Raw genomic sequence first — 18,859 nt, forward strand, 5'->3', positions numbered from 1 at the left:
CTGTTTTGTTGCAGAGACAAGAAAAAGGTAACATACTGACTAGGTATGAGTGTATGGTGAGCATTTTCAACTTTGCGCAACTCTCCGGCACTCTGCCGGAGTGCATTTTGCTTGGAGCCTTTATTTTCGTGTAGAGCTGCCAGTTGTCTGCTTTGGTAACTTAGTAGGTGTTGGGCACTCTACATCCTGCAGCACTGTTCTCACCAATGCTTCTGCAGTGTTATTATATTTACATTGGGAGATAATTCTGAGTTTACTTTGTTTTTCTCTATTTGTTTTGACACAGCACTTTTATCTTTTTTGATCTAAGAGCTGGGCCGCTCATTTTATTATAATTTGCGTAATTTACAATGTTTTTATGCACTGTGTAATTGCTGCATGTGTTTCTCATATTTTCACTCTCCTGATATTAGTGAGAGACACGTGTTTTCCCCTGCCACGACTGCAGTAGGGCATCTAAGAAGGGGAGTGATAAGAGGGGCAGAGACCTGGAGGATGGTATGCTATATGGCCGGGGTCCAGTTCCCCCAAATTCAGCTGGAGAGAAGAAGCTCAGTAATAAGCAAAAGTGGGCTGAGCAGCACCAGATCTGTGATCCAAGGGTGGACTTACACAGTTGGAGGATATGCGTAAGACCATTGAATGCATGGCTGCAAATCACCACCTCCTTTGGACACCTGGCTCCTCCATATATTCATCCATATACTGTATGTCCTTGCTGCCTCAGGTAACCTGGCAACTGCACCCAGCTCTGCACTCAGTATCCTAAATGGTGCTGCAGAGCACAGCCTGGATGGTGTGATGAAGGTGGGCGCTCCACTAGCAGGCAGTAGAGATGCCCACCACCCAAATAAGAAGTGCCTTCATCCTGTGAATGAGTTCCAGAAAGTCAGACTGTGCACATGGTCCATCCACTAAGCCTGGACAGTTGAGGCCTGTGGTTCACGGACCTCTATAGAGGCGTGGAAGTCTCCAGAGGCCTCATTTTGCAGAGCAGAGCTCCTCCCAGAGTTCTGAGGCAAGGGTTTCCCCCGCAGCAGGTGTGGGCAGCCAGCGTTTCCGCCAGCACTCTTGGGAGTGCACTGACTGACTACCGCCTGCAGTTAAAAGTCTGTCTCCTTATCTCCAACCCGCTCTGCCATTCTGGCCAACAAGATTTTGCCTAACTGGGAAATGGTACTAAAGAGAAAGTAAGACAGGGGTTTTATTCCAGCTACTTCATTCGTCCTGAAATGGACCGGGGGATCCGATTCTGGATTTGAGGCAGCTGAACAGATAGCTCAAGGTGCTTCCCTTTCAGATGCTCAGGTTGGGGGGCTTTGTTTCAAGCCATAAGGGTAGGCGATTGGTTCACAACAATGGACCTCCGAGATGCCTATTTTCACCTTCCCAGTCCAGGACACAGGCAGTTCCTTTAGATTTCCTTTTTGGTCTGTCTCTATCACCATGTACATTCCCAAAAATGCATGGATGATGCCCTTATTCCTCTGCGGCGGAAGGGCATTTGGGTGTTCAACTATCCGGACAACTGTGTTGCCACAGTGGTGCCACATCTGGCTGCTCTCGGGCTTTGTTTGGATGCAGAAAAGAGTCGGCTGGCCTCAGCCAGTATTTCTGGATTCAGTCATCACAAAGACTTGCTTGACCCTAAAGAGAAGGAAGGCAATCACAGAGTGCATCACAGTCTGCATTGGTCTCTAATTTAGTAATGCTAAATACAAACTTTTCAATAATCATAACCATTCATGCAGAATGATTACTGTAGATTGTAGTCTTTACTCGCACATCGTCAATCATTTTTCAGGTTCCCACGGATCTATTTTTAGGGGCATATGCGAGTGAAATATGCTGTTGCATTATCCGTCCTGGTCCCCTTGCACTGCTGCTCTTGGTCTTTTATTGCATAGTGCTGTTGACTTCCCGTCACTGTTACAGCTAATGTTCTACATATTGCCACCTGCTTAACCGGAGGGGAATGTAGCAAACATTTCATATATGCCCAGCAGGTTTAGTTTTTTAGAAAGGTAAAAAATTTGGGAGATTTGCAGGAAAATATTTAAACAGAAGGATACTTGGAGAGAATGGTAAAATACAGGAGAATCCCGGGAAGAGTTGACAAGTATGTGTAGTACCAATGGATGTTAGGCCTCTTCATGGCAACTGCCCAGGTTGTGCCTCTGGGCCTGCACACACCTGCTCCAGCTTTGGTTTGGACGCCAAACGGTCTACCTGCCTGGAGACATGTCCAAAACACTTACCCTGTCCCATGGAGACCTCAGGGTCCTCACGTGGTGGAGGCAAGCACCGGCCATCCGAGAAGGCATTCCTCCTGCCAGTTTTCCTCAGGATAGTGAGGCTGCTGTGTGCTTGGGTACTCTTGGTGGAGCCAAATTGGCCACAAAGGCCATTGTGGGCCACCTGTGGTATCTTCCAGTCAGACAAGATATGCCATCCCAGGTGCGGGATAGGATACGGCACCCAGAGACCCTGAACTTTCATGTACTGTATGGCCCTTGAACGGTTTACACACCCTTGGCCTAGATGGAGAGGTTATAGACACCTTGTAAGCTTCGCAGGTCCCCTTCACTTGGCTGCAGTACAGTAGCAAGTGGAGGGTGTTTAGTGACTGGTGCTGTGCTAAGGGGGGAGATCCCTTAGCTTGTAACATCTCTGTAATTCTGTCCTTCCTCCAGCACCTCTTTGCCCTGGGTCAGGCAGAGTCTACTATCAGCAGTCTCGACTGTTCATGGAAAAAGTGATGGTGTGTCCCCAGTAGCGCATCCTCTGGCTGCACAATTTGTAAGAGGGTTGAGGCGGAGTAGACCATCCTGGAGGTTCCTACTACCCTCCTGGGACCACCAGGTGGTTCTCAGAGCTCTTTGTGTGCCCCTTATTGAGTCACTGTCTTGACCATCGGCTACTCTGTTGATGTTGTCCTCTTGGCTGTTACTACATCGCTCTCTCTGCAGATATAGCATGTCTCAGGTTTGGGGATGCGGACAGGACTGTCTGCCTTCTACCAAACCTGGCTTTTCAGCCAAAGGTCCTGGCAAGGAATTTTGTCTCAAGGCCTTTGGTGCCTTTCTGCAGAGGCTGAGAGGCTTCACAACTTGTGCCCTGTGTGGCCCTCTGCATCTGCGTTGCCAGATCATTTTTCAGTAGTGTTTTGACTGTAGCCCGGAATGTAACTCAACAACAGCAACAAAAAAAATTTCCAGGCTAATATGCAATAATCTTCATGATGCAGTCTGTCTCGCAGGTCTTCAAAGAGCGGTGGCTATTAATAATAGTGCTACATTTTGTTTACCATTACTCAGCCCGCCTGCGTTTAGAATGAGCACGAGAGGAGAGAGAGAGAGAGCGCATTGCTCACAGCTTCAGGACTTATCCGCGACTTCTGAATTGTCCCTAGCAAAATTGTAATCAATACATTTAAATATAAATGTTGTTGGTCAGTGTCTAGTCAGTGTATAGCTACACAAACGGTTAACAGTCGCCGCAAAGTAGTGAGAGAATATCACGACACACCTGACTGTGACACAGACACCTGTCCTCCTGTTGTCTCTCTCCCTCTCGCTCAGAGACACTTTGCTCTGTTTGACTGTCTCTCTGCTCCAGGATGCTTCATTCCCTCTAAAGCAGATGTGAGCTAAACTTTATCAGAGGTGCTGAAGTGAACATTAGTGTGGAATTATGGTGATATTCCTGTCTGATCACAAGTGTTTTCAGTTTCGGTTTTCTTCCTCTGATGAACAGCAGTGTGCTCCTCTCATTGAGTAGGCTACAAGTCAAATTATTTACTTATATAGGCCTAACTGTTTTTAAAAAATGGGCCAACGATCGGCCCATAAAGCATAGGCCTATACTGGGATGGCCCAATCACATCTCTTACAGCACCCACTCCCTCCCCCTCTGTTCCAGCTGTTTCTTGTGTTGTGATCCAAAAAAATAATAATTCCCCAAATGCTCGTAAATAACCGATATATAGATATAAGCTAAAAAACATAAATAATAAGTTACTGATTACTGCATTACATTCTATTATATTTTTATATTCTGAATTGTCACCTGCCACCTAAATTTTGTCCTTCCCTTTCTAAAAGTAAAGACATTTCCACCATAAATTGGTGCAGAAAATGCTATATTCCTCTTATTTTGAATTGTCACCTGAGACATTTCCTCAATAAATGGGCGCAAAGAAATTGCAGAAAATTAAAGCCCCCCCAGGGGAATGGCCACTTCATGGGCGTCTGTTTCGGGGCTGGACATACTCACCAACTTTCACCAGCTTTTAATGGTTGAACCTGGCTTCATCCACTATCCCCTCATCTGTCCTTGGGGCCACAGCAGATGCTTGAGGTTTGTTTCTGTTCTCTGTCTGGGCCCTTTTTTGTTCACATTCGATTTTAGGAGCATGGGCTCATTCACCAGTTTATTTTTTCCCTTTTTACCATTAGCCTGGAGAGACCGACTCCTTTTGTTTACCTTACAGTTGCTGGCAATAAAGTGCTTCAACTCAAATGACTGGGTTATGTTTTACTAAGATGTTGCTTGTCTGCCTCTGTACTGCTTTTGACCTGTAGGTGGTGTCAAGTCACTCTCCTTGTGACTGATCTGGTATACTGTTGTCACACGGTTACAGATTCACTGAAATGAAATAAAACAAATGTTTACATACATATAGTGTGCAGCGGGTGACATCACACCCACAGGTGATTAATTCGATATAACGTTCCTGATCCAAGGGTGATATTCACATGGTTACGGTCACTGTGTTTACATATGTTACCAATCATTCTATCATTTGAGGCCATACAGTGCAACTGAAATGTTGTCTAACGGGATACAAAATGTTGACACAGAATATGGACATTAATCAAGAAAGTGTGATCTCCCCCCTCTCTGTTCTATTGCAGGTTTCGTTGCTTTCTGCAATTGGTGTTTCCCGCTGCTTTCCCCTGTTGTCCCCACCTTCCATCCCCCTTCTCTTACAGGTGTTGTCCTTTCTCTGTGCTGCCTGTTTGTGCCCCCCTATCCTCGTGTCTGCCCCCCTGTCCGGCCCAGTGACAAATCAATACATAATTAAATAAATAATAAAACAGACAAAGGAGTATATTAATACTCTCTTGTTAAAGTAAATCTGTCTGGCACAATATGGTATCCAGCTCATCATACTCTATACCAGGCTGCTGGGCAGGACAGGTTTAAGTAAAAAAAAAAAGGAAGTGTGATCTGTAACTGACAAAATAACTTAACCATACAATTCTTGTCAAGTTGGACCAATAACTCATGAATTTAACATTTAGTGTTGATGTTCTCTGGAACTGAATGTAACCCACTCACTATGCACAATATCTCACAATATCAAATGGCAAAATAAGAGGCTTTTTAAAAAAATGTAAATGATATATGCAATGTAATCTGTATCAGTGGATGTATGTGCTGAAAGAAAATAGAATGACACATGTTCTCTTTTCAATTGATTTTGTATTTTTTATTGAATAAATGATTTTAAAAGGTAATAACAATGTTTAAAACTACATTATCTTCACAGCCATTGCTTACATACTCAGATAACCCATCTATATATATATATATTCTTTCAACCCTCCCCACACATTTCTTTTGCTAGTTTCTTTTTCTTTTGTTTTTTCTTTTGGGGGTCATACTATCATTATAAATGCCCATTTCAAGTCGCATCACACTAACAGCAATTCAATAGGAAAGGATGAAGGGTCTAGCTCTACAGGGGATGGATTTTAAGTTCCCAGTTCATATTATTCCATCAACATTTTTCAATTTACTAAAGCAGAGAAAAAAAGATCCAAAAATTTAAAGAAAAAGAAATAAAAGTTGGTATGAGGAGTTACACCAGGCAACCCTCCCAGCCCATCAGGCCACTGCAACAGAAAAAAGTCATTTTGTACAGCGACACGTCTTGGAAGTCAGTGTCTGAAAAATTCAGAACATAGAAAACCACTAAAATAATTTTGAAACTAGATCCAAAATATTATTTTGAAAAGAATTTATTTTGATGTACAAAAACAGTCATTTTCTTTTTTTATTTTCTTTTAAATTTTTTTTAATAAAAGTTTCAAACACAAGTTTATTGTAGTTCTTATTTCATTTGTCATTATTATTATCGATTCTTTTTTTTTTTTTTTTATTCTTCTATCAGTGCGATTGTATACCAGTGCAGCTACTGGGTCCAGAGTAAAGAAAACAGGCTTTTTCATCTTTAATGGCATAAAAAATAAGGAAAAATCCATCTTTTATACAAAGTATAACTGCTGGTCTTTAGGGAAAAACATTTATAAACCCATAAAGCTAGGAGGCACACCATGGGATTTTCATTTTTGTAAATTATAGCAATAATTCTAATAATACTAATACCAATAATAATAATAAACAAAACAAGTAACAACAACTTGCAACCATTTTAACCATCCTTGATGCCATGTACGGCTTCAGAGATAGATACAATGAAAATTCATTGAAAAATTGGATTGCTTAATAAGTCAAGACAGTTGAGAAATCGCGCACACAAAAAAAGAAGACAAAGAACATTTTGTCAATTGCAGGGGTGTCTTTTGGAAGGACAGGAAGCCAGGCCTGAAGAGCAGCATTTGGGCATGGCCGCTGGCATCTTTGGTTCAGTCAAACATACGAAGGTAACATGAGCTTGAGCATTCCGCGAAATTTGAGAACGATCACACAAGGAATGCTGAGGCTGAACTCTAACCCTGGTATGGAACTGAAACACAATCTGCTACAACAAACTACACGTCGTTCCATCATATCCCATGAGGTATCAATGCTTTAAACAGTTAATCAGTACAGAAGCAGGACTATTTTCTGCGTGTTCTACGTAAAAACATTAACTCTGCATCCCATTATAGGAGATGCTTACCTTCAACATAGTTTGAGAGGCTGTGAAAGTCTCAACATGATGACCTTTTTACTAGTCAATAAATCAAACCTTGCCTTTTCAGCGGAGGTCAAACGATTCAGCAGCTAAAGGAAAACAGAGGATGTGCTCTGAAATAGCAGCATCCAATCTTCCAGGAGAGGCAACGACCACTACTACTGCCACCATCTACCAAACGACACACATCATACCTTGACAAACTAGGCCATGAGGTCGGGCCATAGAGTGGGGGAGTAATCAAGGGGAAGGAGGCTACATGTGACTTCTTGTCCTTTCAAACCTGCAGGGGTGTTGACTTGCACTGGTAGGAAAAAAAAAAAAAAAAACACCTGTTGAACAGATCTGCATATATCAAGGATAGTAAAAGGTAACATGTAGGATTTTCTCTCAATATATCATTGTTAAATTGTAATAACAGCCATTAACAGTACATTCCATAGCCCCTATGACGGGTTTGCTGCAAGGACGACTTCTTCATTATGTGTGTAAGAATATCGGTCTGTTTTTCCCATAGGGAATTGATCCCAAAATCTCCCCCGTTGGACTTGATGAAAGCACAGGTTCTTGGAGCTACTGTTTGTATCAGTGACAGTCACATCCTTCAATATTAAAATGTGCTGTCAGAACTCATTTTACAGCAATATACTAAAGAGAAAATCTTACATGTAGCATCTTTAAGTATGATATGATCAATGAGTCCGCATGACCAGTCACGAGCTGTGACCACCCCAATATGAGGTCCGATAGCACCATATTTGTCTTTTAAATCTCTTAATGGTTAATAAGAGTGTCTAAGCCATAGATCAAGCATATCATGGATAAAACCATAGGTCTCATACTCATACATACATGCAACAAAATACATTGCATGTGTATACAAAGATATATATGTAAAAGAGCATGGTCAATTTGGTTTTGCAGCAGGAAAATTCAGGTTGTGCTGTATTAAATGGACCAGAAAATACATGCCTGACAGTTCCTCTTTGAAGCTTTTGTTGTAGTGTATTTATCATAAAAGCGTACATTTTACTCGAGGCATGAAATTGTCTTCCCATGGTTTAAACATTTAGGCTAACAACACCACAGTGCCCAACATTATTTTAAGAGAATGTGTCTATACGGGGCTTTCTAAAATGAAAGAATTGAGGACCAGCAGCTGGGTAAGACGTGAGCAAACAGGAGACTGCAGGCATACAAGAGCCCCCACATTTCAAAGAAAGCCATAACATTCAAGTGAGGAAAACATCATCTGAGACCCTTTCCTACACTGTGGTGTGAAGATGGAACTGGGAAAGAGCAAACCATGGGACAGAGGAACACTCAGGGCATCATCTACTGCTCCATCATTTATTAAATCATTCATTTAAGGCAACACAACTTAAATCTGGGTCATTTCGGGTTACTGTGGATGGAGTGCCAAAAGCCCTTGACGTTTTGCATAAAGAAAAATAACCTGTCAGTTAGTAAAGGCTGTTACGAAGAAAGATGTTGGTCCAGTAACAAGAACCTCTCAAAAATTCCAGTTAGCAAAACTAAGACTGAACCCAAAGCAAGTGGATCACAGTTCAAACATTCTGTAAAGTAAATCCAACTAGCCTACTGTGTGTGGATGTGACTCACAACAAGTAATATTTGGATGGCAAATGGCTTCTTTAGTCCATACAAAGTCCTGGTTATTTGTAGACCGTAACTGCAAGCCGTCCAGCCCCATGCAGAGATACAACTCTATCTAATTCAACTGTGTATGTGCTATCCTAGTGCCAAACAGCTGACAAAACAGACCACAAATCTAAACATTTCCTGTGCTGTGGACACAGATCAACGGGATCTCACAGAACAGCAGACTATTACAGGAGAACAGTGCAGAAGTGCGGTTTCAACAACTAATCAACTAGATGCATAACTGCAACTGAATCTAAATAGCCTAATGGCATGCACTTCTAACTGACACAAACATGTTAATTAGATCACTTCCTTTGTGCGTCAAGGTGGTGCGTCTTCATTCAAAATGACAATTTTAATACATCATACTTTGATTAGTGACAATGGTTAGCTAGGATATGAAAAGGCAAGACAAAGTTTCCACAATGACATGGGCAGGCAATATAGAAAACATCCTACTAATGACTGAAACCACCTTGTTTGACTTGTAAAACAAGAGTCTACTCTTACAAAGTGTGGAATAAAAAGAGAATATGGCTTTAAGTAGTTATAGCGTGTCCCTGTCAAGTGATTCCCTGCCAGTAAACTCAGAAACCAACAGACACAGTAAATTTAAATGAAAGCATTGTTCGTGCACACTCTTGTATCCCTCTAGGGACCTATAGTTACATCTGCTCCCACTCTCCAATGTGGGGAAGTCAGACCCACTTGTAGCCCATTTTACATCGATAATTAACAAATCGGTCATGATCATCCTCAGACAAAATGGCTTCCTCCACAATTATCTTTTAAAAAAATGTAACAAAAAGATGAAACACAGCTGTTAGTTTTAGCCAAACAAGGTTTCCAGGTTCCACCACAAAAACACTCCAAATACTTAGGGGCTGGTTTCCAAAAAACAAAAAAATCACTGTAGGGAATCTTTAGTTAAAGTCCAATTTCTACTTGACTCTGCTGTTTTTTTTCCTGGTGGCAAACCAACAACTATATCCACACACAGAAATACACACGATTGTGAGCTTAAACAATAAACACTACCAGCATAGCCTGGTCAAACGTCACAATCCTATTATCTATACTTTGGAGTATACAAGTCCCAATATATAGTTCCAACTACAACACTACAAGAGTTTACAAGGCTAAAACAACCTCAACAGTCAATCTTTTTTTTGAGAGAGCGGAATTGGAATAGAGACGATACAGCCTTTGAGAACTGCAGTTGCCTTGCTACATGGTATACATGTCTGGATAGTAAGATAAATAAGAGGAAAAAAGAAAGACTTTCTTAGTAAATGTAAAATGTAGCAAAGCCTAAACAATATAAGCACGAGGCTAACCCACCTTAAGAGACTTCCTTCCATCCACAGAATCAAACACCTGATTAGGTTTGCTGAAAATACGTAAGATTAATAAAAGTATTTGTTTTAATTTTCAAAAAATATGAATGAAGGGGGTTATAATATAGATATACATATGCTGCAAAAACGTAACCACGGGCAAAGAAAAAGAAACATGGATTTCTTGCCATAATCAAATGATGCTTCGTTGCCACCCGTTGCCATGTCAACGTCTAGGAGACGGCCAGCATGGCAACGGAAACTATCATCATAAAATGGTACAGTAGTAGAAATAGCTAGACCAGGAGGGGGCAGGCTCTCCTGGGAAAAGGTCCGCGGAGAGGTCCAATGATTGGTCATGCGGCTCGCTGTCAGGAATAATGGTTGTAGGGTGGTAGAGGGTGCCCAATGCCATTCTGGTAGTGATGGTGCTGGCGGTGAGCGATGTACTCTGCATAACCCATTGTCATCTTCTCGCTACGGTACCTTAGAAGGAAAAAAGATGTTTTGGTAAAGGCTAGCGGATCCTCAGGTCATGTTAGGAAAGTTATGATCAGAGGGTGGTATGCTGTACAGACTGTAAAATCCCTTAAAGCAAATTATGGTTTGTGATATTGGGCTATATAAACAAAATTGACATGACCAGCCACAGTCTGCACCGAAACACAAGACGGCATCTACTGTGACCGTGTACAATCTGTTGAACACAGATGAATCAATTTCTAGACTTCTCAGAAATCTACTATTGAACAACAAATCTCAGTCAGAACAACAAATATTTATAATTTTTTCTTGGAAAAGTACTCCATTGATTTAGCACTGCACATTGTCACACAAAGGACAGACACAAAAAATATGGTCTATTGTATTCCATGCATTCTTCTTTCAGGTCAAAAATGGGGTCCTACATTACCACCAATTAAGGCTGTGCGATATGGCAAAAAATTCATATCCCGATATAGGTCATTTCATATCATAACAACAATATATATCTATGTATGTATGTCTGTATGGGGCTGATTGTTCTCATGTTGTGTATATATGATGCTTTGGCAATGTTGTTATTACATTCATGCCAATAAAGCTAATTTGAATTGAATTATATCCAGATAAACTGCTGGATAGTGTTGTGTGGCTCGTCCATTATATTTAATGCAATTTCTTCTCCGCAGCACCGGCATGTGAACAGACCGTGGTGAAGTTAGTTTCAAGTTGGATATTTGTTTTATGTTGTATGGTAGATGTCAAATTCCAACGTAAAGCTAACATCACCGGTCCTTCACCAAAATATTATGGCAAAGTGTGGAATTTGCGACACAATGATAAGCGATAGAGCATAATTGTATACGAACATTTTTCTATCGTCAAACGATAGATATCGTCATATCGCACAGCCCTACCAAGAATGCAACTTGGCCGCCAACAGTTCACTTGGAGATGTGGATCAGTTATGCTTCTAGCAGCTGATGTAGCCGCTAGCCTCAGCAGAGATGAGGGGTGGGCTTCAGAGGTCTGGTAAGTTCACTTCTTTCTAACTCCACGCCTCCAGATTTTTTTCAGTTTCAAACTTGTAGTCTTCATCCCCAGCAGACGCTGACTCAAGTGACATCACTTGAGGAAATTCCTCAGATTTCTTTATACAACTCTTTTTTCACATATCCTGTTGCACTCTTCAAGACCTGTAAACTTAAAATTGTTGGGAGTTCTCCTTTGAATAACTTGAGTGGCAGAGGATATACTGTATCTCAAAAGGAGGACAACCCTGATCTAGATCCCATATCTGAATTGGTGTAAGCTTTATACTCTAAAAAAGAAAAAAAGGTTGAGCTCTGCTAATTCTGCTTGGCTGGCAAAACTCTAACATAGTAATGTACATTAACTGGAGACTTTGGACCCATCTGGTAACATGTAAGTATTTTGTCTTATGTTTGGGCATGGATCCAAATGAAAGTATGTGGCAAACAAAGAGTACATCAGTGACATATTCATATATCAGCATGTCTGTAGGTAATTTAATACAGTAAGTGTAATCTCACCTGGTTAACTTAATGGTCTTCCTGAAGTCATTTGTGATGGGAGCTTTGTAACCTCCCTTTCGTAGTAAGGAATCTATGGTTTGAATGTGGTCCCAACCTTAATAAAATGAGAGTTAATTCTCTTTACACATTCCTGAATATCCACATCTAGCAACATCTAGTGAAAAGCTGGACTGTTAGAGGAACTAAAAAAAAATAATAATAATCTCACCTTGCTCCTTTGCAACCTCCGGTAGGTAGGTGGCGGTGCGCTTTGATCCTTTTTCATTGAAAAACTCTATCCTAATACCGTGAACACCCACCTGGAATTCAAAACAGGCACGACAAAGAGAAAGTGTAATTTTCACCCCATATATTTCTCTATCCACCAAACTTAAAGTTGTAAAAAGAACAAGCTGTTCAATATGAAGAAATGTTGAAATGTTTTTGCACTTGTTCAAACAGGTTACAGCGTGGGAAGGACTTCAATCTCCATCATAGTTTTAGTCTTGTTAGAAGGTAATTAACAACCCCAAAAACAGAGCAGGAGCTGGTGTGTATTAATAGCAGAACGAGGGAGACACCTATAAATGAGCATTTAAGCTGTGACGTACCACTATTCTCAGTGCAAATGTTTTAGCAAACCATTGCTGTGTCTCAGTTCACGCTTCCATACTTGCTACAGGTGCTGGTCATATTATTAGAATATCATCAAAAAGTTGATTTATTTCAGTAATTCCATTCAAAAAGTGAAACTTGGATATTATATTCATTCATTACACACAGACTGATATATTTCAAATGTTTATTTCATTTAATTGTGATGATTAAAACTGACAACTAATGAAAATCCCAAATTCAGTATCTCCAAAATTAGAATATTACTTACAATACCAATACAAAAAAAAAAGGATTTTTAGAAATGTTGGCCAACTGAAAAGTATGAACATGAAAAGTATGAGCATGCGGCGTGGCATGGAGTCGATCAGTCTGTGGCACTGCTCAGGTGTTATGAGAGCCCAGGTTGCTCTGATGCGTATTGCATCTTCCTCTTCACAATAGCCCATAGATTTTCTATAGGGTTATGGTCAGGCGAGTTTGCAGGCCAATTAAGAACAGGGATACCATGGTCCTTAAACCAGGTACTGGTAGCTTTGGCACTGTGTGCAGGTGCCAAGTCCTGTTGGAAAATGAAATCTGCATCTCCATAAAGTTGGTCAGCAGCAGGAAGCATGAAGTGCTCTAAAACTTCCTGGTAGACGGCTGCGTTGACCTTGGACCTCAGAAAACACAGTGGACCAACACCAGCAGATGACATGGCAAACCATCACTGACTGTGGAAGCTTTACACTGGACTTCAAGCAACGTGGATTCTGTTCCTCTCCTCTCTTCCTCCAGACTCTGGGACCTTGATTTCCAAAGGAAATGCAAAATTTACTTTCATCAGAGAACATAACTTTGGACCACTCAGCAGCAGTCCAGTCCTTTTTGTCTTTAGCCCAGGCGAGACGCTTCTGACGCTGTGTCTTGTTCAAGAGTGGCTTGACACAAGGAATGCGACAGCTGAAACCCATGTCTTGCATACGTCTGTGCGTGGTGGTTCTTGAAGCACTGACTCCAGCTGCAGTCCACTCTTTGTGAATCTCCCCCACATTTTTGAATGGGTTTTGTTTCACAATCCTCTCCAGGGTGCGGTTATCCCTATTGCTTGTACACTTTTTTCAACCACATCTTTTCCTTCCCTTCGCCTCTCTATTAATGTGCTTGGACACAGAGCTCTGTGAACAGCCAGCCTCTTTAGCAATGACCTTTTGTGTCTTGCCCTCCTTGTGCAAGGTGTCAATGGTCGTCTTTTGGACAGCTGTCAAGTCAGCAGTCTTCCCCATGATTGTGTAGCCTATAGAACTAGACTGAGAGACCATTTAAAGGCCTTTGCAGGTGTTTTGAGTTAATTAGCCTATTAGAGTGTGGCACCAGGTGTCTTCAATATTGAACCTTTTCACAATATTCTAATTTTCTGAGATACTGATTTTGGGGTTTTCATTAGTTGTCAGTTATAATCATCAAAATTAAAAGGAACGAACACTTGAAATATATCAGTCTGTGTGGAATGAATGTATACATTATACAAGTTACAGTTTTTGAATGGAATTACTGAAATAAATCAACTTTTTGATGATATTCTAATTATATGACCAGCACCTGTATTTTGAGTGCGTAAGTGCGTTCATTCGTAACTGTCAAAAGGTTCAGAGTATAATGCTGGACAATTCTTACACTCAACAGTCGCCATCTTGGCAACATAGTGGAAAGAGGAGGGACCACCAACCTATTTTCAAACTTGTGAACGTGGTGCCCGAAGAAGCTGCAGCAGTTGCAATTGCACACACACACACACACACACAAGTAAAAGTATGCAAATTTTTATCAACTTTTAATAACATTGAAGTCAAGTGAGCAAACAAGCCGCCAGATATTTTGGCAGGTGAAAGTCACGGTCAACTGTTGGCGATAATGACCCCCTTGGTTACAATTCGCCATTAAAAGGAAAAAGAAGCGGTCAAATGTTATAACGGCTGTGTTTGATGTGAGATACCACTATCCAGTCGAAATTTACACACTATGCAAGTAAGTACTTGGTGTACACAGTGTACTACATACAAGTGTACTAACGTAAGTATCCAAAGTAAGACAGCGCATGTCTCTTACCTCCCAGTCAAGGTAATCACCGACGTCTTCAAAGTTGGTGAGAAGAGACACTGAGCAGAAGAGGCGAGGCAGCTCATCCCTTGTCATAGGGGGGAAGCGGCTGTCTTTAAGGGCACTGCACACATAAAAGCACAAAAGGAAATACCATAAGTCCATCCATCCATCCATGCATCGTCAACTGCTTATCCTGCACAGGGTCGCGGGGGGCTGGAGCCAATCCCAGCTGTCCCATTACTAGAAGTGATTCTGAAAATAATTATCACAGTCAAGTGATGAAGGGTCAGCAGTGCCTTTAATGTAGATGACCTATGGACATACAGAGGCCAGTGTGGTCGCAGCACAGTTTTTACTACTAATACCACTAAGAAGCTGTATGTGTTTAACAGGTAATCCACAGCTCTGCTGTGTCTCTGCCCTCAGGTCAAGAAACACTAGTGAAGAAATTCCAGGTATTTACAGAGGCCCCTGTTTACTTTGAAAAACTCTGTCTTTTCATGCATCGATTTTTTAAAAACAAGTGACATGCAAAATAAAAGTTCCAATTTCAGTTCTCCACATACACCAGCCCTTGGGGTCTCGCTCATGTGTTAGACAGGTCATGTAATGTGTTACATGACAATTACATATCAGTAACATAAACACTGAATTCAGATTTCTAATTGTTAACACTTGTCCACCAAAGCCAAGTAGTGCCCAACCAGTGTTTAACCCACCAGCTCAATAATTCATTCAGATCAACCACCAAACATGGGGGTAAACCCACATCACTGTGTTTATCTGGAAAGGCTAGAAGACTGCCAAATATAACTAAATAAGGACTCTTTATTATCACATTTTACATTTTTGAATATAAACATTTTTAATGTCTTTAACAGTCCATACATTAGTTATAGTAAAGATAAATACATTTATTTTGTGTCACAGTTTTTTTTTTTTTTTACCATTTACTACAGTGTCATTATTTTTCCACAATCATGCTCTGTAACAGCATTTGGTCTACATCTTTGCAACACAGAAAATAACTTGTTGCTTGTTGCTTACCTGGTAAGGGTGTATTCCCTGAGTCCTGAGTGCAGATTCATGGCAGAAAATGTACCTATACAACCCCTCAACCGCTTGTCTCTGCCTATTTTCCATGTGACAAACAGCGGGCTGAAAAACAAGAAAGAACAAGAGACCTATTTTCCATGTGACAAACAGCGGGCTGAAAAACAAGAAAGGACAAGAGACCAAGTTAAAGCAGTTGAACTCTAATGATGTGCACACCAGATGTACATTTCTGTATAAATGCTGGTTGGCGGCACACCTCAGTTAATTCTGCTTTAGTATTCCACAGTTGTTATTCACGTTAAGTAAAATTGTCAGTACTGTCTACACCATGATGGATCAGTTTTCATCCAAGACGGCAGGCACATGGCCCAGTGCTATGAACGAAAGTTCATAGTACTGGGCCATGAACGGATAACCTCATCTTTTTTTGAAACAAATTCATAAAAGGCATTTTCCATCTTTTTTTGTGGTGGAACTGCTTCTTGTTATCTTGTAAATTAGGGAAAGACTAATTGATCGCATGAAGAATTTCTTGCATGATCAAATCATAAACAAAATGTGGTAATGACAATGACTCACCCAATTAAATACTGCATAATAGGACTCAACACAAGCTTCAGTAATGATTGTAGCAGTACAAAAGTTATCTCATTTGGATTTAAATAAGTAATGTTCATTGAATCAAGGACTTCGGAGAATACTCAAATGTTGTAACATTACTGCATGACATCGCAGTGGAACAGAACTAAAATTGTGCAAAACAAGTCATGATTTCCACGTACCAAGATCGTTTCTACACTGGACACCTTTCAGTCTTTTTTTCCTGCATGTATGTTGGAACAAATACACTTCAGTATTAATTCAATATAGCAGCCTACACTGGCCACATAACGACTTGTGCTTGAATTAAGCTATACGGCAGCCAACAGTGGTACTGATTTGATGGAAGATCTCATTTAAATCCAATTTATTGTCAGTTACCCATCAAAAGGTATTGTTCTCACATGCCAAGACACATATAGCAGGGCTATATTTACCTTAATGAGCACCAGTCCAATTTTAAGAGCACATATTAAATATTCAATTCATGGAGCATTTGTTTTCTCTAGTTGGAGCTCTCTCAGTTTACTCAAAAAAACTGAATGTGTGTAAATTAAGCTGTGTAAAGAGAAAGGAGGAAGGAGAAAAATGAGCTCTATGTTTCCCCTGTGAAGAAATTTTCAATACCAGAACCAATACTGGTACTTCAACTTTAACACTGGTTTGTACAAAATATTTTTTTGTTTAATGGAGAAGGTCTTCAGCTAGAATTCCTTTACTATTTGAAGTTAAAAGTCCCAAAATTTTAGAAAAAGAAACATGAGACAGTTACTCTTTGAACAAATCTTAAATTTTATTTTTAGCTTCTTCACATATTAAACAGCTGGAGCAAAACCAAAATTCAAAGTTCAGATTTAATGAAGTACCAGTAATTAAAAACAAAAAAATTACAAAGGAACAAAACATTACAGCTACGGCAATCTGATGAAAAACAAAATGGTGTCTAATGGCCACTACTGTAGATGTTTTACAGACCCAGCAGTTCCTCAGAAAACCACAGCACGGTAACTGTCCTTTGGCTTCATTTTACCTTTCCTGGATCACCCCCCCCCCATTCTCTGCCAGTGAGGAAAGGCTGGTGTCTTCTGGTGTTGTCCTTAAATGAGGGAACAACATGGGCAAAGGTTGATGAAGAAAAGAAAAAATTCCTAGTGTTCACCATTTGGTAGCACAATGGGTAAGATGTATTAACAAGATAACATATTTGCTAGCTAGTTATGACTATTGAATTGTACTCCGACAAAACTGACATTTCAGTTGTTGCTTTAGCTTAGTATATCTAAAACATTCAAGTAGCTTATACTACCTTCACTATCAAACATTACACAGATTTCAATGAATATTACCCGACCAATTAAAGTGACCGTATCACGTTATACAACCATTACATTCAACTAACGTTACCTAGCTAAATTATCTGACTAGTTATGCTAACGTACCTGCAGCAGCGCTCGCTGGTCTGAGTGGTCCAGTCAGTCAGTGTTGGTGGTCAATGAAGCAGATACCTTTGTGCACCGCTCTCAGCATGTGACCCTCCATTTGGAGGAGAAGACTTGCTGTTTTTACTAAATGCTGACAACATGTAAGCTGGACAGTCGGACAATAAAAACACACACTGTCTCAAGGTTACGACATTATGACTTCTGAAAAACATAAAAGGGCACATTCGCAATAAGCATGGGTTCCTATTTCTTTAATTTTTGTACCACTGGCTTTAAAAAAAATGATCACAAGATGTTCACAATCTGGGACCCTGCATTGTTTACTGGCTAACTCTGCAGACCACTGTGTCTATGTCAAATACTGTAGTTGTTTGGAGCATTTCAATAATTCAATCTGACAACGCCCCCAAGTGAAGGACATAGCGAGGACACCACAGACAGAGTTTCTCATACCTGCGGGATTCACATCGGTGGCAATTAGCCTACCACATTCCTAGTCATGATTGAATGGTTGGGTTCAGACCTTGGTTTCATATGGTTAAGTTAAGATCCCAGTGTTTACCGTTTATGGCTGACAGACAGCTTGAGTGCTCATCTTAATGAAAGGAGGTTGGGAAGTTTAAATATTGAAAGCTCAAATCAGTCAACTTTTACTATATTATTCAAAAGGTCCACAACAAGCACTCAGTTTTATTAAACTAGGCTACATATGAAAGGCTCACACTTTACTTGTAACAAAAACTAGTGACATGGGATTTTATAAAACCTGTCCCTTTTCCAAATTAGGAATTTTAAGACCTCACAACCTCTCACAATGAGACACTTCTCTTGATTACATCAGTTAATATTTATGAAGGTTTAATGCCAAGCATGGACATTGGGACGGAGCATTTTTATATTAACACAATGACACCATACGCCAGATGATTTTGTTTTGTCAATGGCAACACTAATCTGGCTTGCCAGGCTAGTTTGAGGCAACCCTGGGAGAATACTCTCAGAAAGGACTGAGAAAATGTTCTGTGGTGGCTCACATATTTGTGCATATTGAGTGCAAATTTATAGACCTTGTATGGAATCACAAACATCTGAAATTAATTGTGAGTGAGAGAGTTG

General features: G+C 40.5%; 1 protein-coding gene and 1 long non-coding RNA gene across 2 annotated transcripts; both read right to left on the reverse strand.

Annotated features, from left to right (window-relative positions):
• Positions 1 to 5,472: 5,472 nt before the first annotated feature.
• Positions 5,473 to 15,803, reverse strand: LOC119884745 (AMME syndrome candidate gene 1 protein-like; the record flags this gene model as incomplete). The annotated part of the gene is given in 5 exon segments (XM_038695067.1): positions 5,473 to 10,413; positions 11,964 to 12,060; positions 12,175 to 12,265; positions 14,652 to 14,766; positions 15,693 to 15,803. Coding segments are annotated over 5 exon segments (529 nt in total), but the record flags the coding sequence as incomplete, so codon positions are not given.
• A 1,269-nt stretch (positions 15,804 to 17,072) lies between these two features.
• On the reverse strand, positions 17,073 to 18,853 carry LOC119884746. The gene is made up of 2 exons (XR_005441066.1): positions 17,741 to 18,853; positions 17,073 to 17,397 (listed from the first exon to the last, which is right to left on the reverse strand). It is a non-coding gene; the product is annotated as an uncharacterized LOC119884746 (long non-coding RNA).
• Positions 18,854 to 18,859: the final 6 nt, after the last annotated feature.

This window comes from Micropterus salmoides, unplaced genomic scaffold (genome assembly GCF_014851395.1).
Source record: "Micropterus salmoides isolate LMB-PRFRI ecotype aquatic unplaced genomic scaffold, ASM1485139v1 Ms_hic_scaffold_3645, whole genome shotgun sequence".
NCBI classification, from domain to species: domain Eukaryota; kingdom Metazoa; phylum Chordata; class Actinopteri; order Centrarchiformes; family Centrarchidae; genus Micropterus; species Micropterus salmoides.